This window comes from Nanorana parkeri, unplaced genomic scaffold (genome assembly GCF_000935625.1).
Source record: "Nanorana parkeri isolate BGI_ZX_2015 unplaced genomic scaffold, ASM93562v1 scaffold425, whole genome shotgun sequence".
NCBI lineage: Eukaryota > Metazoa > Chordata > Amphibia > Anura > Dicroglossidae > Nanorana > Nanorana parkeri.
The window spans coordinates 1,075,985-1,101,463 of record NW_017306693.1 but is presented as its reverse complement, the minus strand read 5'-3'; the positions used below and the strand labels follow the sequence as shown (position 1 = coordinate 1,101,463).

The 25,479-nt window shown below is 43.8% G+C and overlaps 1 protein-coding gene across 1 annotated transcript in view; it reads right to left on the bottom strand.

Annotated features, from left to right (window-relative positions):
- Nucleotides 1-25,479, bottom strand: part of MBOAT2 (membrane bound O-acyltransferase domain containing 2) — a 163,563-nt gene that overhangs the window by 109,041 nt on the left and 29,043 nt on the right. The window contains exon 2 of the mRNA XM_018559993.1: nucleotides 2,242-2,387. Coding sequence (XP_018415495.1) covers nucleotides 2,242-2,387 — 146 coding nt within the window. The remainder of the gene's footprint in view (nucleotides 1-2,241; nucleotides 2,388-25,479) is intronic.

Genomic DNA, 25,479 nt, shown 5'->3' with positions numbered 1-25,479 from the left:
CCTCTACTTTCATTTTCAGACTTCTTTATTATTCATTAACATATAATGCTTCTAAGTCATTAACCCTTTGTTCAGGCAGACAGTATTCATATCTCATTTACAACTGATAATGAGATCTGTCAGCACAGTACAGACAGTGTTTCAGTAAAGTAACCATAGCTTCCCCCAGCCTCCCCTATAACATTACAGAGGGGTGAGGCTGGGCAGGATTTTTTAAAAAGGAAAAAAACACTAAGCAGCTATTTTTTTTTTAATACAGGCAATACCTGGGTTATAAACAAGATGGGGTCTGTAAGTTTGTTCTTAAGTTGAATTTGTATGTAAAGTTGGAACAGGTACATTTTTTGAATAGCATAGGGAAGGGTTAACCCCCTGTAACATTTGTTTTGCTGTCTGTGCCCCTGTTCAGAAGATTTCACCTCACCTTCTATACCTGTATACCTTGGATTTTGAAAATTTGGGGTTGTCGTGGAAACAAGCATTGATGATGAAGCTTCAATGGAGACACATTTTTTCCCATCATAACTCCTACAGGAGTGAATGACCCTCCTCACTTCCAGGTGTCTCAAGGACAGGAAGTGATATTTAGGGGATTATTCACAGAAGGGTGAAGAGTTTGGAGAAGGCAGAAGAAGGGAACAATCTAGGACAACATAGCTGAACTGGAAAGTGAGCTGAATTGAAGAATTTTTCTAAATCAGCTATGTTGTCCTAGATTGTTCCCTTCTCCTGCCTTCTCCAAACTCTTCACCCTTTTGTGAATAACCCCCTAAATCTTTCTAATGAGGATACAGACAGCAGTAAAAACCTCAGTGGCTCTAACACCACACTAATCAATAGGGCCGGATTAAGAGCACCATGGGCCTGGTGCTGTTGGCTGATTGGGTGGGAAGCAACAGGGGCGGCTCTCTAAGTAGGTGGCCTCTTGCTCCTCGCTGGGTCCCTGCGATGCTCCAGCGGATGGCTGCCTGTTAGAGAGCTGCCAGCACCTCTGCCCGATTGTGTTCAGCCCGGCTGGCTTGGATTGCTATCGGTCATACCTAGGCGATCTGGGCTGGCCTGCGCCTATTTTCAGTGGTGAGCCTGGAGCTGGCGCTCCAGTAGCCCATATGTTAATCTGGCCAACCAAAACAAAAAAAAATTAAACTTGCATTGTGTTCTACTTTAAATGCAACTTGGGCAGATGCTTTCTGTAATGTACAGTACCAGACACGGAAGAAGAGGCGGCCACTCCTCGTCTAACAGGAGGTACAGTACTACGAACCAGCCCCACTCCTCGTCTGCACGTCTAACAACTTCCTGTGATGTACAGAAGGTACAGTACTACGAACCAGACCCACTCCAGGAGCTACAGTACTATGAACCAGACCCACTCCTCGTCTGCATGTCTAACAACTTCCTGTGATGTACAGGAGGTACAGTACTACGAATCAGACCCACTCCAGGAGGTACAGTACTACGAACCAGACCCACTCCAGGAGGTACAGTACTACGAACCAGACCCACTCCAGGAGGTACAGTACTACGAACCAGACCCACTCCTCGTCTGTAGAACTAACTTCCTGTGATGTACAGAAGGTACAGTACTGCGAACCAGACCCACTCCTCGCCTGCACGTCTAACAACTTCCTGTAATGTACAGGAGGTACAGTACTACGAACGTGTGCACGAGCACAGTAGCATTACAATTAATGGAACAGCCTGGAACCTCCGTTTGTATGTACGAGTCATATGTAACTGGGATGTTCGTAACTCGGGGACTGCCTGTATTTATAAATGTTATGCAATGTGAATGAGACCATCATGTATGTAAATTAGTACATACACTTGTAAACTAGATGAACAGGACTGTCTGTCCTAACAAAGGGTTAAAGACCTAAAGGCCTTGTATGCAAATTAACTTAAGAAAAAAAAAAGTGTCCCTCGCTGATGAGCAGGATGCTCTAGCCAGCGTCCCATCCAGCTCCTGGAAACCAATGACATCACTGGCTGCCAGGAGCTGGGCGGGACGCCGACCAGAGCTGGAGGGAGATTATGCAGAAACTTCACCCCCTGCACCAACACATTCCTCCCACCCGGATAGCATGCACCACCAGCATCCCCCTCCTTCCCCGCCATCACGGGTGGGACACCTCTAGCCAAGCATTTCCAATGATATGACATTCAATAGAGACATGGTTTCCTTCCATCACATACCATACAACAGACTTTAAAAGGAATGCAGTAACAGAGTCTACTTACCATCCAAAGCAAAAAAGTGCAAGATACAGGCCCAGAAGGGTTGCAACTACATGTCTGATTAAAGAACTAGTTTTGCTTGAATGTAGGTAGGTACGAAACCAGATAGCAGCAAGCAAGGCAAATAGTTGGCACGCTACAAAGTTGACCTGTGTAGAGAGCAGAAAAAAATAATTAATTTAAGATAAAAATAACTAAACATTTTTTCATGTATTAAATGCCTTTGTTACGATAATGAAAGATCATCATTCTTCACATACAATACAGCCAGGAATATAAAATGACAGCCTTAGGCGTAATTACACTTTCAGCTTTAGGAGAAGCCCATTTTTTAGTTTTGGATATTGTGGCACAATGGGAAAGAGTGATAGGACCTCTGTTAGAATGTTACTAGGGTTGCCACCTGCCCAGTTCTCGCCCGGGCAGTCCGGGTTTTGAATGCTGTGTCCAAGTTTCATTTCAGCAGAAACCCAGACACAAGATGTCAGACAGACAGGGGCAACCAAAATTAAGATAGGGACTACTGGCCCCCCACTGGAAATAGTCTTGTTAAAACCAGATATTGAAATATGTATGTGTGAACCTTAAATGATGATTGATTTTCTATATTTTAATCTATCCAAGTTTGGAGATTCAGTTTTTTACTGTACTGCTGATTTTGAGTTTACAATTGGTAATCAATCAGTAAGCCTGACAGGCAGACCTAAGTATAGTTGAAACAGTTGTTGGGAATGCCCAAAGAAGACTTGGCCTTCAAAATGAGTTTGAAGAATAAACCACATTACTCAGGACATAGACTATGATGCCCAAAATGGGATAGAAGGAGAACGCATGACTCAGCTACTAAGAGTATGGCACTCCCTTATGCTAATCAGAAAGACTTTTAAGGTAAACATCACATAGGTTATTTTAAAGTAAAAGCATGGATAAAAGGATGAGGGATGATCCTTCAAGGGTCACTCATTCACTCACACACGACACACACACTCACACTCATTCACACCACACACATACACGCACAGCATCAAGCCCACACCCCCACACTCACGTTGAAATAGACAGACACCTGTTAGGATTATTTTTACTATACTAACTAAAGCCACGTTTCCTAAGCATCTTATAGATTTCTGCTGTAAGATATACTATATTTTGTCATCATCAAGCATCTTATAGACTCATTCTGTAAGATATACCATATCCTGTAATCATTTGCAACTTTTAAATTAAAACACATTATGAACTTTATGCAACAACGGCAACAATCATCTATTATTGAACTTTTCCCACCCTATGCTTCGAGAAAAGGAATATGACATAAAAAAATCATATTTCGTGTCATTTTTCTTACAAGTCTCAACTGTGATATTTACATATGAATAAGCCGTGACTCATTCTCCCCAAAAGATGTCCGCGCGTCGCTAGAGTGTGTTCGGGTTTCGCTTGAAGAAAAGGTGGCAACCCTAAATGTTACCGCTGTCTGTGACTCCACTGGGGAGGTTCCCTTCGGTAACAACAGAACAGAAAGTTAGGGAAATGGGGTGACAGGGACAAGGAGGCGCAGACAGCAATACAATCATCAAAGAGATTCTAACCTTTAATTATTGTGGAATAAAATGTGTTTTGTTGCCATCCCTTTTTGCACACGCTCACGCAACGCAAAGGCGTGAACGGGAACTAAAGTAAAACCGAAGCCAAAAAGTTTTTTTTGTTTGTTTGTTTTTTTTGGATAGAGTAAGAGAAGTCATAACCCCTTGTCAGCTTTTTTTTGCCATCTGTTTCCCATTGGGGAGATTTCCTTTCACTTCCTGTCTGATAGCCACACCAAGAAGTGAGAAGAAATCCCTCCATGGAGAGGGAACTCTCTATTGTCAGCAGGGTCACCAGAACTAGTGTCCCCCATTGGAAGATTTCCTATCTATTTCTGTTATGGTGACATCCCACAATTTGGGATTTTCTTTCGCTATGGGCTTTAGTTGCACTTTAAATATACAGGTTTGTAGGCTAACCACTAAAGGGAACTCAGTATTTTACTCATTCATTAAATCTGCTGAACAGCTATTGATATATCAACCACAGCCAGCCAGTGGATTGGTTTCAATGAGTAAGCCAAGCGATAAGCTGGCCATATGTGTGGCAATTTTCATTGAATTTCAAGGATCTTTGATCCCCTAGAATTGCAAATACAATCAAAAGTAATCCCCAGAAACTGAGCAATCTACCACCCACAAATTTAATTGATCAGCATAATTAAGACAAAACTGGGCTGCCCCTAGGGTATTTGCCGCCTAAGGCGATGTGATGTTCTTTGTGAAGGGGGGTGGTGCTGGCAGGGAGGGGAATACCCCTTTATGCGGAAGGTGGGGGGGGGTTGGTAGTAACTCCTGGCAACCAATGACATCAGTGGGCTGGGTGGTATGCCAGAGTGTCACAGGTTGTTAAGAGCTCTTAGGTACCTGTAGCCGCCGCCACCACCACCCGGCCGCCCCCCAATGAGATGCCCTATTATAGGGACAACCCTGCTTATATGGATCTTATGCACCTTTTGTTGCGCAGAATTGTTATTCATACAATTTTGTATTTCAGTTAGCCCTGACACTTGTGTCAATGTAGCCGGAATGGCAACTTCAATAAAGTTTTTTTAATAGGACAGTTGAAGGAAAATTTGATAGAATTGAAATGGAATAAAAATGAGAGAAAAAAACGGCAATATCGCAGAAAGTCCTCACATTTCTACGCTGCTTTCCAATGGGTAATTATGATTACCAATTGAATCCACTGTTTTATGTCTTTAATTGCTTTGTAGTTTAAACAAAAAATGCAAACCAATGTGTATCTTGTCAATATTTGAATGTATACACACTGTGTGCACAAGTTTGCTATGTATTCTTTCTCTAAGGAGTCTTTATATAAACAATTCACAGAGCAGTTCACCCTGCAAATCTCTGTAAACATTCCTTCGGTGTGAATAGATGCAAAAATTAACGTTCTCTGTATATTTCCTTTTCAGTTCAAATGTAATGTGATTCAATATCACATTATGGCCACTAGATGGAGCTAAGGAGCATATGAAAAAGTATCTGTGAAGGTTCTAATTCATCCAGGTCATGGTATATCTGTAATAAATAAATCAAAGCAACTGGACTTGCTGTATTTTTCTTGCTGGTTATCTGACTAGCTTTCTCAATTCAGAGTGGAACTGCTAGTCAGATGACCAGCAAGAAAAATACAGCATGTCCAGTTGCTTTGCTTTATTTTTTACAAATGTAGGAAATAAGTATTTATTTCCTATTCTCCTCAGTTCCATCTAGTGACCATTATTATTATTATGCATTATTACTAGTAGGGATGCACCGATACCGTTTTTTCAGTATCAATTTCGAGTAACGATATTTTTTTTCGGTGCTCGCCGACACCGAGTACTGTTGCCATGTGCCCCGATTATCAGGAATTCAGGTGGAGGATCATTACCCATTGCCCGGCTTCTTGATTGCCTGTGAAGCCAGTGTTCTAGCAAAAGAACACCGGCTTTACTTGAAGAGGCTGTCTGGCTTCCTGACCAATCAGGAAGCCGGGCAGTGAGTCATGAGGTGCCGTCCAGCTTCCTGATTGGTCAGGAAGCCAAGCTGCCTAGCAACATGTGAAGCTGACTTGCTAGCCAATCGGGATGCTGGGCGGCACGACTCCTGAATTCCTGATTGGCTAGGAAGCCGGCTTCACTTGCTGCTAGACAACGTGGCTTCCTGATGGGTCATTAATAAGTGCCGCCTGGCTTCCTGATTGGTTAGGAAGCCAGGCTGCCTAACAAGTGAAGACGTCTTCCTAGCCAATCAGGAAGCCGGGTCATAACCCACTGCTCAGCTTGCCGATTAGATTGGAAACCGTTTCCGTGGTCCCTCGGCACTGACGGTCAGAGGCAGATCTCCCTCTGACCGGAAGTTCTGGGATCGGAGCCAAGTATCGGAGCATTTATGCGAGTATGAGTACTCACCCAAATACTCAGTATCGACACCGATAAAGATACTAGTATCGGTAGCAGTGCATCCCTAATTATTACATTCAGAGAAGAAAATATACTACGTTTGTTTTTGCCTCTATTTGCACAGAATGAACTTTCACAGATTCGCTCTGCAAATTGTTTATAAATGAAAAGATTTTGTGTTTTTTTCAAATAAAAATGACTTAATGAAAATTGAAGCAACTAACTTGCCTTCTGAGAAGGAGCTATAGAGCACCACCACAGAGTACAGCCTGTGTATGCAGTAACTATGATTCCCACCATACACATATATAATTACAAACTATACATAGAAACCTCTTTGAACATCGGCACGTATTGTAACGTTTTTTATAAACTGATCTCTTTCACACATATAAATTAAAGATCATCACAAAAAAGAAATGCTGTATCCCTTTAATTAGAAGACGTTCAAAGACAGGACTGGATACACTGTACACACAAACTAGAAGACATCTTTATTCACAATGGGGGAATTTATCAAAACTGGAGCAGACTGAATCTGGAACAGTTGTGCATGGCAACCAATCAGCTTCTCTTTTCCGTTTGTTCTGTTAAGATTTGAAAATGAAAGAGAGAAGCTGATTGGTTGCCATGCACAGCTGCTTCAGAGTCTGTCTGCTGTTCCCCCCAATGTGTATTCCGTGAGCTTTGTCACAATGTAGCAATACCCCGCTCCACTTCCTTTTACTATATGACTTATAATGGCCTGGCGCGGTCAGTCATGCGTCTATACACTCATCCCCAGCCCAGGAAACTCCATTCGCTGACTTGGGCACAGGGGACAGGAGAGGCATGTTAGATGTTAAATCAGCATCCGCATAATATCACAGAGTCATCCTGAGCAACTTGGACTTCTGTGACCTTCAAGAAGCAGTGTGACACAGAATCACAAGTTCACAGATAAAGTTTACCCAATCACTCCAGATTATTTTCCCTGTGACTGTCTCATGCATATTACACATTGCCAAAGTACCGCATACAGGTTTTAAAGAGACCCTGTCACCAAGGAACAAGATTCCAGTTGAAGAATGGAATAGTTAAAGCGGAACTCCGGCCAAAACTATTTATCCTCCCTGCAGTGTGGCTTCCCCTGCACTTAAGTGTTGATAATGAATTTAAAAAAGTTATACTCTGCAGATTCTCAGAGCTGGCTTGCTCTTAGACCGGTCCTAGGGTAGGCATGGCCCTGACGGGGTCTGTATATTGGAGCAGCATTGTGTGTGTGTGTGTGTGTGTGTGTGTGTGTGTGTGTGTGTGTGTGTGTGTGTGTGTGTGTTTGTGTATAGATAGATTTTTTTGGACAATAAAAATACTGATGTCCTTAGCTTAGTTACACTTGCAGTAAATGTTATGATGTTTTCTTCTTAAGGCGTTCACCACAGGGAACAATTAAACTGCATTTAGTGACGTTATCATTCTGTGTACACAGGAGGTCTCCACAATGCTATAGACATTGCTGCTATTTATAAGTACACTGTTGTTGTGGCCCTAATGAAAGAGAATGTTGAGGGTATACTCAAGAGGGCGCTTTGCATACATTTCCCAGGAAGGATTACCTAAAGTTCCCCATCCTGTAGACTGTACTCCATTATGGTCACTTTGAAGATGCTTAACATTGACCACAACAACCAGCCCCATGCAGATGAGCCATAGACGTGGAAAACAGTTACTGGTCAATGTTCTGGCTCAGCAGGCTGGGCATTCACTTATACCTATACCCTGTACTCCAGGGAAATTAGTACACACTGGAGAAATGCAATCTTCTTAGCACAAGCCAATATCACAGCCCAAGCTCTTCAACAAAGAATGGCAACATGCATTTTGTATACTGGCTCTCAGCAAAAGACATCATAAAAAATTGATGTGGAAGGTAACATGTTACAAAACTGTGACTACACTTGTAGTGGGGCTACCCACTCCCCTCACTGCTCTTTTTTTGTTTAGGGGCTGGAGTAACTTACCTAATACCCACTCCACTCCTGGTCAGCGCTCTACTCTTCTCCATCTCTGCTCTGGCTGGTGGAATGTCCCTCAGTGTCCTTATGTCTATTTCAGGTCTGATGACATCAGTGATCCTTAGACTGCCAGAAATCAGGGGAGAAGAGGTTGCGGGGACCAGTCTAGCAGCCCTGAGGGAGCCACTGGGAGCGGGCATCAGGTAAGTAAATCTGCTTTACTCCTGCCCTTAGACAAAAACGTCTAAACATTGCAAGGGTGCTTCTTTTGCTAGCCTAGGATAAAAGAATAATTAAGCTGAATTATTTGGCAGGTTGGATCAAGGTTTTCCCACTAGGACACATACTGCTGGATGCCAATCTAACTAGCAAGCAGTTGGCACCATGATGCATGCAGTATATATCCTGGGGTGAGAGGAACGTCATGAATGGGTTGTACTGCAAGGTAGACTGAGTAAGGCTGCCAAGCGCACCAAAGGAAAAAGGAACACCTCAGTGATGTCTCGGAGGCCCAATAGGTGACAATGGAACTGTGTTTTATTATAACATCATGCAGAGAACACAGGAAATTGTTTTCACTAGTGATTGACAGGTACCCCCTGCTACAGTCCTATTTCTCGGACCTGACAAATCACTGTTGGGCTGACTGCTAGGAAAGTGCCCCTTCAGGGATGGCCACTAGTGAGTGAGATTTTCTGCCCATTCTGAATGATGTGGGTATGTTACAAAAAATACAATGTGGTAAATCATTAACACCTTGATTGTCATCCATTGTGGCAAAAGCATGGCTGTATCATGCATTCTACCAATCCCCTTTATATACACGATGTACCAGTTTTCTGCTTAACAAATCCGGCGGGCGACTCTACACATCCACCCCGTCTTAGCCATGAATAGACTCTTCAGAGAACCTGGTCATGAAGATAGATTGCCTATATCACGTACCATGCACACTAACTCCTTCACATGCTTGGTACAATAACAAATCACACAGATGACTGTTTATGATTAATGATAACTATATTCATCTATTGCAGTAGTTCCCAGACTAGGGTAAGCATACCCCCAGGAGTATGTGCCAGGACCTTAAGGGGTATGCAGAACAAAATGTAATAATGGCAGTAGCATGGTTGCCTGTTTGCAAACACGTCTAGGGAACGGTTGTCTGGTTACCGGGACACCACACTCCAGGAGACAGCTGGGAATGGGTGGTTCAACATGGTATCCATCCAATGGAAGCCTGAGAGCAGCACCTGTGCAGAACCACCACATAGGCACTGTTACCCTAGGCTGTCACACCAGAATTGACCCAACTCATCTCTCCTGAGGATCGCAGCGGCTGCCAATCCACAATGGTTCCTCCATCCAATGGGACCTGCTCCACTGTGCAACATCAATTCCCTCCATTACATTCTTCACGGAGCACCTAAAGCACTGTTGTGGCCCTCCCTGAACTACCCGTACTCCATCTGCATCCTCCATTGCCCAGACAATTATCATTGAGGAAGGCTTAGCACTTTAACCCATAGTGATACAAGAACCCCAAAGGCCATACCCCAAATAGGCGCCAAGATTACACCAGATGTACCACTGCAATATGGTACACCCCAAAGAGCTCCCGATACCAGGCCTTCTCTCCTTCACCCCACTGACACCGACAGAGAGGCATCTTTTCCTCTTACTGACACTGACACAGTCCCTTCACTGATATTGACTTCCAGTGACATCCTATATTTTGCACCGTTATCAAACTTTTTAATTTGTTGTGTGCCAAGACCATTTTCATTGTTTTAGAGCATTCAGGAACCATTAAAAAAAATGTTGGCATTGTGCACACCAAGATTAGCCCCATCTCCTACCCCGCCACGTGTCCGATTCACATTCTCAGGCCCACTGATTTACAAAAGTTCCCATGCAGCAGTGGCTGTAGGGCTCTGAAAAAGGTTGGGATCCACGGATCTATTACATGAATATTCTACATTTTAAATTGTCAGTGTAATTATTTTCATGTAACAATGCTGTTCACCGCAATGCTGTATTTTGCTGTTTTTCAAGGCTGTATGGGAAGATTACATCAGCAACATTTGTAACTAGTGGACTGAAGGGAGCTTTCGTTTCCCCGTTCTGAACTGCAAGTCCCATTGTCTTGGTTCGTATCTGTTGTTCTATTGTTGTTCCGTTGCATTAAACCTGACTGGTCTCTGGTCATCTTTATTAGAGAATACTTTGATGAAAAACAACAAATCATGAAGTCATACCCCTGTGTCTGTCCTCATGAGCCTTATGGGCAGCTTTATCTGCACTGTAGATACTGTGGGCTTTACTTGTTCAGGGAATAGAGGCTGTTCACTTAGTAAAGAGAATGTTGCTTTGCATCTGTGTTCACTTTAAACATCACCTCTTCAACAGCATGCTAACAAAATTGTTAAATAAAACCTTTCCATTTGTATTATATATACACCTTATTTTAGACCCAGTGACATCATTGCTGGTTCTCTGTGCAATGCAGGCAGGTCATGGCTAGTGGAAGGGGCCAAGGGTACTGTACATAGCTTCCTGAAAACATCCCAGCACCCGCCCTCACTACTCCTCTCAAGAGCCCTTATCCGTAATGCAAGCAGTGGGCTGGCTGTTAGGAGGAGCTAAGCAATTATTAACATTATTTGATGGGTGGATGTCAGTCTGGAGAAGTGGTCATTTACATGGTGGCCATGTTAGGTAGCACCCATATACACTGCCTGGCCCGAAAAAAAGCCACACACACTAATATTTAGTTGGACCGCCTTTAGCTTTGATTACGGCACACATGCGCTGTGGCATTGTTTCCAAAAGCTTATGCAATGTCACAACATTTATCTCCGTTCAGCATGTATTCATTTTTCACCAAGATCTTGTAGTGATGATGGGAGAGTCGGACCACTGTGTAAAGTCTTCTCCAGCACATCCCAAAGATTCTCAATGGGGTTAAGGTCTGGACTCTGTGGTGGCCAATCCATGCGTGACAATGATGTCTCATGCTCCCTGAACCACTCTTTCACAATCTGAGTCTGATGAATCCTGGCATTGTCATCTTGGAATACGCCCAATGTGCCATCAGAGAAGAAAAAAATCCATTGATGGACAAACCTGATCATTCAGTATATTCAGGTAGGCAGCTGACGTCGTTTTTTGGGCACAACGGTGGTGAACCCCTAGACCTGACCAACTGAAGCAACCCCAGACCATAACACTTATCCAATGGAAGGCTCTGACCTATTTGCATAGCTGAATCCAGGTATCCTGTTTTAGGGTGGCTCCCTTCCCTTTTGTCTGCTAGTAATCTATGTGTCTCCCCACAAACACGCAGGCACAGCAAGGCAAGATACTCCTCTCCCTCTGCTCCCCTCTCCTTCTACCTTCTGCAAGCTAGTAGATGGACAGTTGATAGAGACTGCTCTATCCCTTGTACTGGACAGGAAGTTCAGGGAAGTTGAGCTACGAGAGTTTGGAGCTGTTTGGATACATGATGACTATATGTGTTTGGACAAAAAAGCAAAGAAATACTTGGTGGGCAATGTATATTTGTATGATACATTAAGAGTTTAAAAGGAGAACTATGATGTGAGTGCTTTTCACTCACCTCATAGTTCTAGCCGACCTGTGACAATGAGACTGTCACAGGATGGCTCAGTAGATCGGGAGGTGAGCGAACACATACACAGCTCTCTGCCGTGACAGGGGAGGGGCTGGATTCCCCCCTCCCCGCTCCGATCCTCTAGCGCTGATTGGCGGAACGGACGGGGGAGGGGGCGGGTACAGCTGGCTCTGCCTCTAGATAGGCAGAGCCAGCTGTCACTCGCGCAGCTGGGCGGATCCAGACATAATTGTCGGGATCCGCTTCAGCCGCAGCGTCTCAGTATACCGTGAGCTGTAGCTCGCGGTATACTGAGCTTATGTTGACGGGAGGACGCTAGATTGTGTCCTCCCGTTACCCTAAAGAGAGCTATGGGGAAAAGCATTAACCCCATAGTTCTCCTTTAATACACCTTAAAATAAAAGACACCGTTCTGATCAGATCAAAAACAACCCCACACAAAAGGTTTAACTTTAGGCAAATACTGTATTTGAGATCAAACAGGAATTCAGACTTGTCATACTAGTCCTGCTGCACAGTCACACCCCAGACCATCACATGAACTGCACATAGTGTGATTATTGGAGCACACCGCCCCGTGCACTGCAAATGACTCAAACAGCTACTGTAATGAGCACTGAGCCGTGCAGAACTGTTGGGCAAATTTGAAAAAGCAATGATAAGTGGAACAAGAATGGATGGGTGAGGATGCTGAGCTATGTCTCTTGAAGTGGGTGGAAAATAAAAAGTACTACCTATCGGACACTCAAGATAAATGTGTTGCTTTTCATGGATCCTCAGCCTTTTAGATCCCTCGAATATATCTAGACTTTGGTAGCTATGCCTTATGAGAATTAACCCAGTAGCCTGTTGTCCAGTGATTCAGCGTCGGACCCACGTGCCATGTGTCCCCCCTTCCCTCCCTACCCGGATTCCTTCCCTATCTCGCCCCCTTTCCTCTAGCACTCTAAAGGTGCCCATACACTCTTCGATTTTCATTTAGAAATCTTCCAAAAATGGCCTTTCAAACTAAAATCAAACAGTTGATGGGACACCAACGATTTTTTTTTTTTACTGTAATCCCGTTTGAATTTTCTTGAAGGGTGAGGCTGGAAAACTTTGTTAGAATCAAACAAAAACAAAAAAAACAAAAAAATCGATGGATTAGCTGTGTTTTCATACGAAAAAAGTTGCAGCAAGAACACTGCACGTGCCAAATGAGTTAGTATTACTAATGAACGATTATCGAAATCGACATTGGTCTGTGCTCGATGGGCTTTTGGAGCTAGGATTGAACGACGGTTCTTGGCAGCAACGAAAATTTCCGATCGAAAATCTATGTGTGTATGGCCAGCCTCACTCTCATGGGTGCGTCTGGGTGGGTAATCCTTACCCTGGTACCATATGCTGTTCTGGAACTACTCACCGTTGTTGTGTTTAGGATATGGCCAGATGGTTGATGTATCTTGGATTTGTATTGTGATGACCAAGGCTTGAAAAATCCACTCGTCTGCGACGAGAGGATGGCGGAGCCCGACGAGCAGCTTCCCGGCCGGCTGTTGTAATTACACGGCCGGCCGGGAGCTTTACATTCAAGCGATCGGGCGTCTCTAGAGACGCTCGATCGCTTGTATTAGCAGCTGTCACTGCCGTTGCTGGCACGGCTCTGTGACAGGAGATCAAAGGGAGTTCAGTATACAAACTCTTTGATCTCTCAGTCCCCGAATGCAGGAAGTGCATAAAAAAAATTTAAAAAGAAAAATAATTTTTTTTAAGTCCGCGCCCCCCACATACACACGCACATATGAGTCGGGTGCGCCTACGTGCGAAAACGACGATTGCGCCTATTGTGCCGCACATGTTAAATATCGCCGCAAACGTCGGAGTGAGAGCAATAATTTTAGAGCCATTAATCACTGATAATACTAAACTGATGAGCAGTAAAAGCGTTTTAATCGTCGCCTATGGGCGTTTTTTGCAATTTTGTGGGCGCACGCAATTTTAAGGCTTGACATGTTTGGTGTCTATTTACCCGACGTGACACCGAATTTTATGCTTTACTAAAAATATGGGTAAGAATAAATGTTTTATAACATAACGTAGGGAAACTTTTTTTTTTTTTTACATTTATGGTACTTTTTTCATTATATAGTAAAAAAAAAAATAACATCCCCCCCGTGGTGATTATATACCTCCAAAACAAAGCTCTATCTGTCCCCAAAAAATTTTAACATAAATTGCAAGGCTATAGTCCGGTCATGCTGATAGGTGAAGTTTTTGACTGACTGGTGAGACACCATCAAATTTTTCAAGTCCTGGTGATGACCTACCTTCTGTATCCCATGCTGTATGCATTTTTCTCAAAGTGAAATTCAATAATTTTTTGTTTAAAAAGAAAAAAAAATTGATAGGTGATGAGTTTTCTTCAATGGCTTTCCCACTACTAGAAAAAGCCATCAGAGCATCTAACAACCGTCTCCTTCTCCTAGTAACTCCATTGGCTAAAACAAAAAAACAAAAACACTGAAGTGTATAAATGCCCGAAAAACACATACAGAAACATGCACCAAAAATAAAGTCGCCTGAAAACTTTCACACTCAAGTGGAAATGGGAAACCCATAGAAGATAATGGCAAGAAACAAAAATGCATGTTACGTGCCTTTTGATGTGTTTTTATGTGGTGACAATGGGTATTAACAAGCCTTGGTCAATGGCGGTTAACTCTATCCTCTCCATATCCTGAAAAACGCATTCAAAACATGCTTCAATAGCCTATGTCAGTGCACAGAGTAACCCATGTTGATGCATGACAATGCATTTGTCTAATGCTAACCCAATGCAAATGCATAGATCCAAATGTGTCCTTAAAGTGGCCTGCAGACCACAGAACATTGAGAACCTCACGTTTTATAGCTGTTGTGGTCACTGTGTCATCAGATCATAGAGAGTGAAATGTGAGCTGGCACTACCTTCTGTTACTATAGAGTCTCTTAGATCAATTCCTCCATTTCAATTTCCATCCAACTAGAGCAGCTTAGCAAATGACAATTAGAGGTTCTGTGCTGTTCGGACAGCATTAGCACCCCTAGATGTCGATGAGAGTAAAAGACTGCGGCTTCAGTACATCATTTTGTTACAGCAAAGTGGTAGAAATAAAAGGCATGTTCCACCTTTTGTAAAATAACAAATGTACCTATGTTAAAAATAAAAAAAATGCACACACTGATTAATTGCAACTGCAGTCAGTGGATTGCAGGTGCAATTCACAAGCTCCTGCATACTATTCTCCCATCCCCAGTTCCATACAGAGCTGCAGACGTTTGGTTATTGAGCTGGAGGAGGTAATCAACAGACTACAAGTATAGTGACATCACTGCATTTGATACCTAGGAGACGCTCTTGTTGGCTGCAGAGGACTGACCGCCTAATATGGGGTAGGTCCCCCTTTTGCCACCAAAACAGCCCTGGCCCATTGAGGCATGGACCTCACTAGACCTCTGAAGGTATGCTGTGGTATCTGCCACCAAGCCATCAGTAGGAGATTCTTTAAGTCCTGTAAGTTAAAGTGAAATTTTAAGTGAAATCTGGAGAATTTGGAGGCCAAGTCAACACCACAAACTCAATGTTATGTTCTTCAAATCATTCTTGAACCATTTTTGCAGTGTGGCAGGGCGCATTATCCTGCTGAGAGAGGCCAGTGCCATGAGGGAATACCGGTTACATGTACTCGGTCAGCAACAATGTTTAGGTAGGTGGTACGTGTCAAAGTAACATCCACATTAATGGCAGTAGCAAAAATTTCCCAGCAGAACATTGCCCAAAGTATCCACTTTGCCTCCATCGGCTTGCCTTCTTCCCATAGTGCATCCTGGTGCCACCTCTTCCCCAGCCAAGCGACACATATGCACGCGGTCCTCTACAAGATGTAAGAGAAAACATGATTCATCAGACCAGGCCACCTTCTTCCATTGTTCCGTGGTCCAGTTCTGATGCTCACTTGCCCATACGCAAAAAGCTGCAATGCACTGTGTGTTCAGACACCTTTGTATCTGAACCAGCATGAACTTTTTAAGCAACTTGAGCCACGACCATCATTGGTCCTGCACTCTCACTGTCATCGCCACGCTTTCTGCAGTCTCAGTGAATGTACTCCGTCTCCAGTATCCGTCTACTACTTATGAAAACTGCTGGCTAGTGGAAGTCTGTGAAGCATGTCTGAATTCTGAGTATACAACACACTGTTAATGACAGTGACAAGACTATGAATTATTCACATACAAAACATCACACAGCTTACTCTGCCTTTCTGCCCTGTAAACATTAACTGTTTCAGGTGTGCATGTGACCGCTTGTAATTGTGTGCAGCTGTGCCCTCCCATAAGGAAGAATGGGCTGCTGCAAGCAATTACACGCAGCACCTGTCCCTTCGGGATCGGGTCATTTTACAGGAGTGCACTCTGTATGGACATGCGTGCCCGTCTGAATGAACCCTTAAAGAGTGAATTTCGCCAATGGGGACATCCCATCTGATTGAGCCCTAATTGTCCTGATCATCAATGTCACCAGGAATGAAAGTGAAGGTAAATACAACAATTTGAATTGGCCCCAGAACAGGAAAAGAGGGGAAGAGGGGAAATCTTACAACTAGTACTTTTGTTCCTGTGACAACACCGTTTCTCAACCTGTTTCAGTCATGGTACCCTTTATAAGTATGCAAAATCTCGACACACCCCAGTCTAAGATGTAAAAATTTTAAAATTTAAATACCCCCTCCCCATAATCAATACCAGACCCCTATCCTAGAAAGTGGTCTGGTATGGACTTTAAAAAGGAGAACTTTTTTACCCATAGTTCTCTTCAGGGTCACGGGAGGATATATTCTAATGTCTTCTGGTGACCAAAAACTCAGCATACAGCGGGCTTTTGCCAGCTATATGCTGTTAGTGCAGAGCTGCGCTGCAGCCGGGACAGATCCCGACAATACTGTCGAGATCAACCCCGCAGGCTGATTGACTCTCTAGAGGCAGTGCCAGCTGTACCCTCTCCCTCCCCTGTCCCTTCCTCCAATCAGCACTGGAGAAATCGAGAGGGGAGGGGGGAATCCCTGTGGGGAGCGGTGACTGACAGTCACTGCTCTCTGCAGGGAGAGGATCGGGATGTCAGCGATCGGTGGTATGTGTTCACTGACTTCCTGATAAATAGAGTCAACCTGTGACAGCTTCTGTGTCACAGGTCAGCTTGAATTATGGGGCGAGTGTTTTTTACTCACCCCATAATTCACGTTTAAGGGAGAAACACAAAAAAGAAAAAAAAAAAGTTTCCCTCTTTACATCAGGAGCCCCCTTCACACCAGAGTCCTCCCCTTTTGCAAAAATGTGATGCCCCTCCGACAAAGCTAGAGAGAAAGGCTGGTCTAAGAGGGCATTTCCACCCCCATTGGAAAGATATCCTATTAACTTCATGTTGAGTTTAGAGGACAGGAAGTAAATGGAAATCTACTAATGGAACACAGAAGACAAAAATAATTCTGACAGCGCATTAAACCCTCACCTACTCTATCAAAAATAGATTTACTTTTTGTCTTTAGATTTACTTTAAATATGGCCAATTTCCTCACAAGAAAAAATGCAAAACAAGTAGAATTTAATGAAGGATTTAATTTTCCATCACTACATGCAGCGCTGAAAGCAGACAAACCTGAAAACATCAAACTGTAAGTAGTTTTACTCTTCAAAAGAAAAAACAGATGAGATGTAATTCTTCATTTAATGATATTCACAGCAGACATGGTTACTAAGCTTGTCTTTCCGCCCACGCACACCAACATATTACACGCAGTTAGAAGACACTCTTGTTTATATGCCTAATGAATTAGCAATAATTAGCACAGCACGACAGGTCAGTGGCTCCTTTTCAAAGTACGGAAGAGGAGTTAAAGGTTTAGAAGTAATTTGGCTTCCATTCATTTAATTTGGCTTTATAGTGTATTAATAATAAAATCCCAAACCAACCCCTCTGCTGTGTAGAAGGCATCCTCCGCTGCCTTTACGTATTTGATACCTGCTGCTCTCAATCATCCCAATCCCTACTCAAACATCTGATCATGAGAAAAAGCAATTCCATTCCAATCAAATTCCTCTGCATGTGATTGAATGTTTGAACACTGGTACACATTACCTTGTTTGACACTTTCTATCTGGGCCATGTAACCTTCAGCTCACTCTAGGCTTAGTAAACCCAGAGCATAACCATCACAACCATTGACCTGCACATGATGGTATTGGTTCCTTCAATTCACAGGGGGCTCTCAGCACCACAGCTAATGTCACTCTGGGTGACATCATGGTCCTGAGATTACCCCAGGTGACATCATGGTCCTGCCAGCTGGCACCTTGCATCAGGTTGGGATGAGGCCTGATGAGATCCTCAAAGCGGAGCTCCAGGCAGATAAAAAAAATATACGATTTATTGTGGCTCTTTATTCATTAATGCATGGATAAAAATAATTTATGGGTTTGCACAAACCCCCATCCTATCTCTCCTACCCACCTATTCAACATTTGTGTCCCTTGTGAGTGCTGCTTTCCGGTGTAGAGACCGGTGATTCAGCACTGCAGTCTGTGCCTGTGCCAACCACTCCCCTCTTCATCATGCCTTTGGAGGACCGGTCAGGCCGAGAAGACGGGCCGGGAGTGGAACCCCTTGGCAGGGACGAAGGAAGTCCAAAATCGCAGTACAAAAGGGTAATCCAAAATAGAGTGGTCAAGTCCAGTTCCGGGTCGTGGCAGGCAGCAAGAGTCGTAGGCGAAGGGTCGGTAGCCGGGAAGTCAGATCAATAAACAGGTTCACAGGAGGGAGCTGGGTGTTCACCATGAGGTAGAATAACTCAGCAATGAGTCAAGGCTCTGACCAGCTTTATATACACAGGGAACCCAGGACCGTCCCCTGGCTACCAGGGCAACCAGGAAGCTTCCCCAGTCAGGAGCCAATCGCAAGGCCGAGGGCAGTTGGTGAAAGCTGGAGTCCTCCCCCAGCCTGAGTAGCACCTGGATTGTGGGATGGCGCAGGCGCACTATGCGCATGCTTTTGGGCGTACCGCGCACCCGGCGTGCGACTCGCGCATGCGCACTGGTCACACCAGCGCCAGATGCCCTGCCAGCAGGAGCCGTGCCCGATGCCGGCGAGCCTGGTGAGGAACGCCCCCCCTGGGTCCCTGACAGGACCTTGCATCTGTTCCGCTAATAGTAAGTGTCAATATCAACCAGACAGCGTTGTTGAGACCCGAAAAAGATGAATCATGGCCTTACTGGCCTTATTGTCTCTTTCCTATTAATACCATTGACAACACTTCCCCTTTTTAGCAGTCAGGTCAGTAAAATACCAGCCATGTGGCAACTAGGGATAAGCTCAGGTTCTGAACCCAGTCCAAGCCTGAGCTCCTCTGAACCTGAGAGGAGACACCTCGAAACACAAAAGGAAGCTCCTTCCATGCCACCCTATCAGCTGCTGGTTGGGAATTCCCTATCTGCAACTTGACATAAGCAATGGGACGGGGATGCAGTGACATCATTGACCCTATTTGGCTACATGCCTATATTTGGTAAATTACATTTACATGGCTATGTACCCATATAAGGTAAATTACATTAGCACAAGCATCCCACTTCTTTATTTACATGCAGCAGCATGGTGGGGAAAAGACCTCCAAACTGTCACTCATTCTAGAAGTCCTTCTGAGCACTACTTAAAGTTTAGCAAAGATAATTCAGCTTCATACCCTCAAGTCAGCTGAGGGACAATTTTGAGACAATTCTCCATACGAAGGCATTCAGGAATGAAACATAAACTAGGATAATAAACCTGTTACTCTATGCACTGTTGATGAATGTCCCCCTGAGTATTTCGCATTAACTTAGGCGTACGTAGGAATGGCAGGGAGGCATCACAAAGTGAAGTATAAGTGGGCACCCTGAGTGGTCTCTTGAAGCTGTGAAGTATAAATGGGTATTAGCTAATCGAGATAAAAAACTAGAGATGCAGCCTGACTACAATTCAGTTTAAACATGGAAGTCAGACGAAGGAAGATATTACAGCACGTTTAGCCAGCTGGTGCCTGAGCTAGCTGTAATTCAAGATCCACGATCCAAAACAATCCCAACACATTTAGGTGTCAATCTGAAACTTACATTCCAGGTCACTTCTCCTGCTGCAGTGACTATGAGAGGTCTCACATTCCCAGTGGCATGTTTACTTTACCATTAGGGCTGGTTCACACCATATCCAGTTCGTGGCTGGAACACACTGGATCGCATAAACCAAGCCTTCCACGTTCTGGGTCGGGAGAGGGCGTGGTGGCGCCATTCATGTCAATGGCACTGCAGGCACACCTCCCGCCCGCAGTCCGATTGCCAGCACCAGAACGCGCGGTACAGCAATGCTCTGCGTTACGGTGCGATCACAAAAAAAAGTGTGTGCATGAGATCATGCAACTCAATGGAGAGGTAGAGGCAGCACCAGAGACACTCTAATGCTAATCCAATGCTAATGCTAGTCCAATATAAGGCTATAGTAAGTAATTCTGCCCACCAGTATCCACCATACCAACTGAATTCTGCCCACCAGTATCCACCATACCAACTCTAGTGGTCTTAAATTATTTCAAATCCATTCTGTCCCTTGTGCATGAAACTATATTTTGTCATATGTGCTTTCAGAACATCGAATTATTACAGTCACTCCATGGAAATGTCACATAAGACCAGGGCAGCTATAGCAACCAACATAGCTTTACAGAAGGTCAATATTACAAACATCACAGCACAGCGACATCAAGGCAGAAAATCATGTTCTAACAAACTTTCCTGATGAGCATAGACAGCTGTACAAAGCCACAAATTACTTCTATTTCAGCCCCACGTTTGATGGTATTAGCTTGGTGTGCAGGCTTATAATAGCAAATATTTTGGCTATAAATTTGCTCACTGTCATTGCTGCCTCTGGAATGAAAAAACAGCTGCATGAAAAAAAAATTAAACTGTATAATGGATTTGAACATATGTTCAGAATAAAGAATGATTAATATTTTTCTTGTATTGTTTTGGTCAGGAAACTATAAAATATTTCACATTGGTATTATGTAATCTTTCATCCAGCCAACAGGGGGAGCTCTAGGCTCCTTTTTACATGCTGGAAAGTTTCTCAATCATCAAATGACTGAAACATCCCTTATGGGACAGCTCATTTGGAAGTTTCAGCAAAGGGCATGACTACAACTGCTCTCTAGCAAGCCCTTGGCTCCAAGGGAACCCTTTATCATGTATTAATTGTTATATTTATTTCACAAATAAACATTTATGCCTGGTTCACACCTGGGCGTTTTACAGCGCGTTCCTACGCTCTGTAAAACGCTCAACATGTGGAAACCAATGATTGCCTATGGGCATGGTTCCCAACTGGGCGTTTTACAGCGCGTAGGAACGCGCTGCAAAACGCCCTACGCCCAAAGAAGACAAACGCGCATATTCGATACGCCTAGGTGTGAACCCAGCCTTAAAGCCTATCTGAAGGTACCCCCTCACCGCAAGGGTTTACTACTCATTTCTTTCTAGGGTACCTGTGTAAAGGACTTTTACTTACCTGATCCCGGCTCCCGCTGGCTCCAACACAGGCACCTGCAGCCTTCTCCTCCCCTACATTCCGGAGGACAGAGGCATGCTGACATCATCACATACAATGCAGGGTCCATGCATTATATGTGAGGACGCCAAGGAAGAGTCCACGATCCAGAGCGTAGTGGAGATGAGGAAAATGCAAACTGCCAAAGGAGGGAGGGATCATATAAGGAAAGGTCCTCTTCACAATACCTCTAGATATAAACATACACTTAACCCTTGCAGTAGGGCTTTATTTCCCCCCTCCCGTAGATAAGCTTTAATGGGCAATAAAGTGTTCCCCCCAGCACCAAGGGTGAGCTAAAGAGTAAGCACAACAGTAGTTAAACATAAAGCATTAAACAAGAGTGTAAAAATGTGTAATTCTAACAAATAAAAGCGTAAAACTGACTCAAAACTATTATAATTTCTCTCTAAATAGCTGAACGTGTGACCAACAGCTACATACACAGTGTAAATACTCAGGTGAAAACTGTCTTATCTGCTAGAAGATCTGTAATTCTGTACAGCCACTTTTGTGATTCATACAACTTTGGCAGACTGAACAGTCCGAGCGATGACATCACTTAAATGTTGTAATAAAAGAATATCTTGGTATCGCCCTTCCTGTCCCTAGTGGGCTGATTGGACATTGAAGTAGCAGCAACACACTAATAAGTCATCAGCTCTGCTCCCTCTCCCTGTCATTATGCGTGCATGTAGCAACCTCCTGGACTCCCAGTGTGCTTTGGATCTCTTTCCCTGCTGCTTGATGTAATGCAATCTTGATTTCTCAACACTGCATATCCCATCATGCATTGCTTCCAGCAAGCAATGATCATGTTACATTGTTTAGATGCTGAGTTGTAGTTCAGAAGGCCGGGTTTGTGTTGTGACACAAAGAAGTACATAGTCACAGGGCTGAGTGAAATGTTTTCAGTGCATTGAAGAAGTACATCCTCTGGGCATCTTCAGTAAGTTTACAAACTTCCAGATGGATCTGGTTATTAGGAGTGGGGTAGAACTCATGGAAATGTAATATAGAAATATAGATTTATTTTATTATTATTTTTATATTATTTTATTATTTTTTCAACAAAGATATCCTTTCGTAAAAAAGTCACTCAGGTCAACTTTGGCAGGATGGTAAAAGAATGACATCGACTGGCACCGGTAATATATTCAAATTGGTTAAGACTGGCGCATGCTGAATATGGATGACTTCCCCAAGCACTCGGGTCGTCATTGTTATTCAGCGGTGGGATCGGCAATTGAAATCCATTTAACACACAATACACTGTACACTCAGACTGTCAGGAAAGTGATCTGACTCAATGAACAAGAATTCCATTAAATAGCAGATGCATGTGAATAAACTTGGAGAATAATGTTTATTTTAGCTTTATTCGTGTACATTTCATATAGCTGTAAAACAGGGGGGATAAAGAGAATTACATTTTGGAGCTCTGTGCTGTATTTGCGCCTTTTTAAACAAACGTGTGATGTTTTATGCCTAAAGTGCTCTGCTGTTCAAAAGTAAAGCCACCGAGGCAGTCGCTTATTGTATTAAACCCTCACACTTTTTTTGAATAATGAATCCAAATCAAATTATTTATATTTTTGCCCAAACTCTTACAGTCATCATGTTTCCGAACAGTTCCAACTCTCTCAGCTCAGCTTCCCTGAACTTTCTGTCCGTTACAAGATCACAAGGGACTGAGCAGTCTCCAGCAGTTCATCTACAAGCTTGGAATAGAAAGAAGTAAAGGACAGAGGAGGGAGAAGGGAGGGATTGGGAGGAGATGAGAGTATTGCTTTGCTGTGCCTGTGTGTTTGTGGAGACACACGGGGCCGGATTTCCCATAAGGCCAACTGAGGCCCGGCCTCGGGGCAGCAGGGAGCAGAGGGGCAGCAGGGATTCCTAAATGTACAGCAGAGAAGCCGCTTGTTCGTTTACAAGTATGTTTATATGCAGCCTGCTTGTCCACCCCCCCGCCGCCCCAGGTCCCCCTGCTGGCTGGAGATCCTCTCTTCAGGATGGAGAGCGAGGGGCGGCAGAGCAGAGAAGGTCCGTTCTCCGCTCTATGTAAATAGTGAGCTGAACTCCCAGCCTTCCCTCCTCAGCTGTCACAGGAGTTCCAGCACAGTGCTGTGCTAGAACTCCTGTATTGGAGGTGACAGGTTCAATAAAGAGAACCTGTCACCTCCAAATGCTATCACACAGGGACTTGTTAGCTACTGTGTGATAGCAATAAAGTTAAGTGGAAAAAAAAAAACTAACACTGCCACCCCCACCATCCAGTTGCCATTCTCCATTGGGTGGGGTGGGTCTGCGAGGAGGGGTGTGCATAGGGAACCTGGCCTTGGGACAGCAGAGAGAACAAATACGGCCCTGGAGACACACACAACTTGCTAGCACACTTAGGGGTGGCTCCATAGGACCCTGCAAGGGAAAGGAGCCACCCTAAAACAAGATATCAGGGCCAGTGCTCAGGGGACCAGCTGCTTCTGCAGGACACAAACTTTTAATCATCAAGGAGCAGCATTCCTCCCTTTTCCAAGCAAGTAAATGGACAGTTGTTGTAGACAGTGCTATCCCTTGTGATCTTGTACTGGAGAGGAAGTGCAGGGAGGCCCGAGCTAAGAGAGTTGGAGCTGTTCATAACACACATGCATAGTTCAGTTCACAAACCCACCATGCTTACTAGAGTAAGCTCTGTGCTCCTTCCACACACAAATGACTGGAAGCACACTAGTAAAATACATATAACAGCATTTCTCACAAGAATGTGAAATGCGTTCCTATAACGATGCATGTGATCTCCCAGCAGGCTCACCTGACAGAACGCTAGCAGATTAAACTGTAACCAATACAACAGCAAATGTTACACTTTAAATGCTGCGCTTCGCCTAGGTGCCACTAAATGTGCCTGATTTCTGCCTTGGATGCGATCCCATTTATCAAAGAAGACCTGTGGACAGTGACACGCACAAATATACTGCTTTCCTTTTCCTTACTACTTCATTTACTTATGTGTGTGGGTTAGTGTAAGATTCCGAAGTGAAGTGATAAAATTCTACTATCCATTGTATAATACTGCTCCTTACATCACATTGTGAAGGACCAGTCCACCCTGAAGTAACAAAATACAGTAGATGTAAGCCCCAATCAAATTACCTTAAAGGAGTTACTTAAAGTCCCAGCATATCCTCTCCTGTTATAACATCGGCATTGTAATTGGAATACATACTAGCATTGTTTTTGATAATTAAACCAAATCTTACATGAAAAATCCCTTTTTATGTAGTGAATGCTGCCTTCCATCTGCCCATCACTTCCAACAACTTCCTGGATTCCCAGTCTGATTTTCTTCTCTTTCCCTGCTGTTTGATGTGATGCAATCTCTATTTCCCAAGACTAAATATCCCATCATGCATTGCTCCCAGCAAGCAATGATAATGTTGCATTGTTCAGATGTTGAGTTGTACTTTAGTCTCAAAGGGAAGCCTGTGTGACGGGGGTGACAAGGCAGGAGCGCAGTTGGGTGACAGGTTACTATATAAAACTGTAAGTAACTGAACAATAATAGTAATTATAATGAAACCTACAGGTGTAAAAAGCGATGAAAGCGATGTTTGACATCAACATTCAAAAAGTGAAGATCTTTATTTTGTGTAACCAACATCTAGAAATGTTAATTGTGTCTAAGCTGAACCCTGAAAAATTTACCTTTTGACTTGAATTCCTCATGAAAAATAGCTAGTGCACCTACTGTGCCCAGTCACTCTAGTCACTCACCTTTAGCTCCAACTATATATATCTTCAGTGTGAGATCATCTAAGGCACTCTGCCTCTGATTACTAGCGTTACAAGATTTGGTGATGTCACTGCAGTGCTGCTCTCTCTTCTCCTTGCTGGACAGAAAGCTGTACCTGAGTACCCTTCTGTGGCTAGGATCTCCTGCTTCTGGTTGGGCCTTCTATAAACTGTACCATAAAACTGT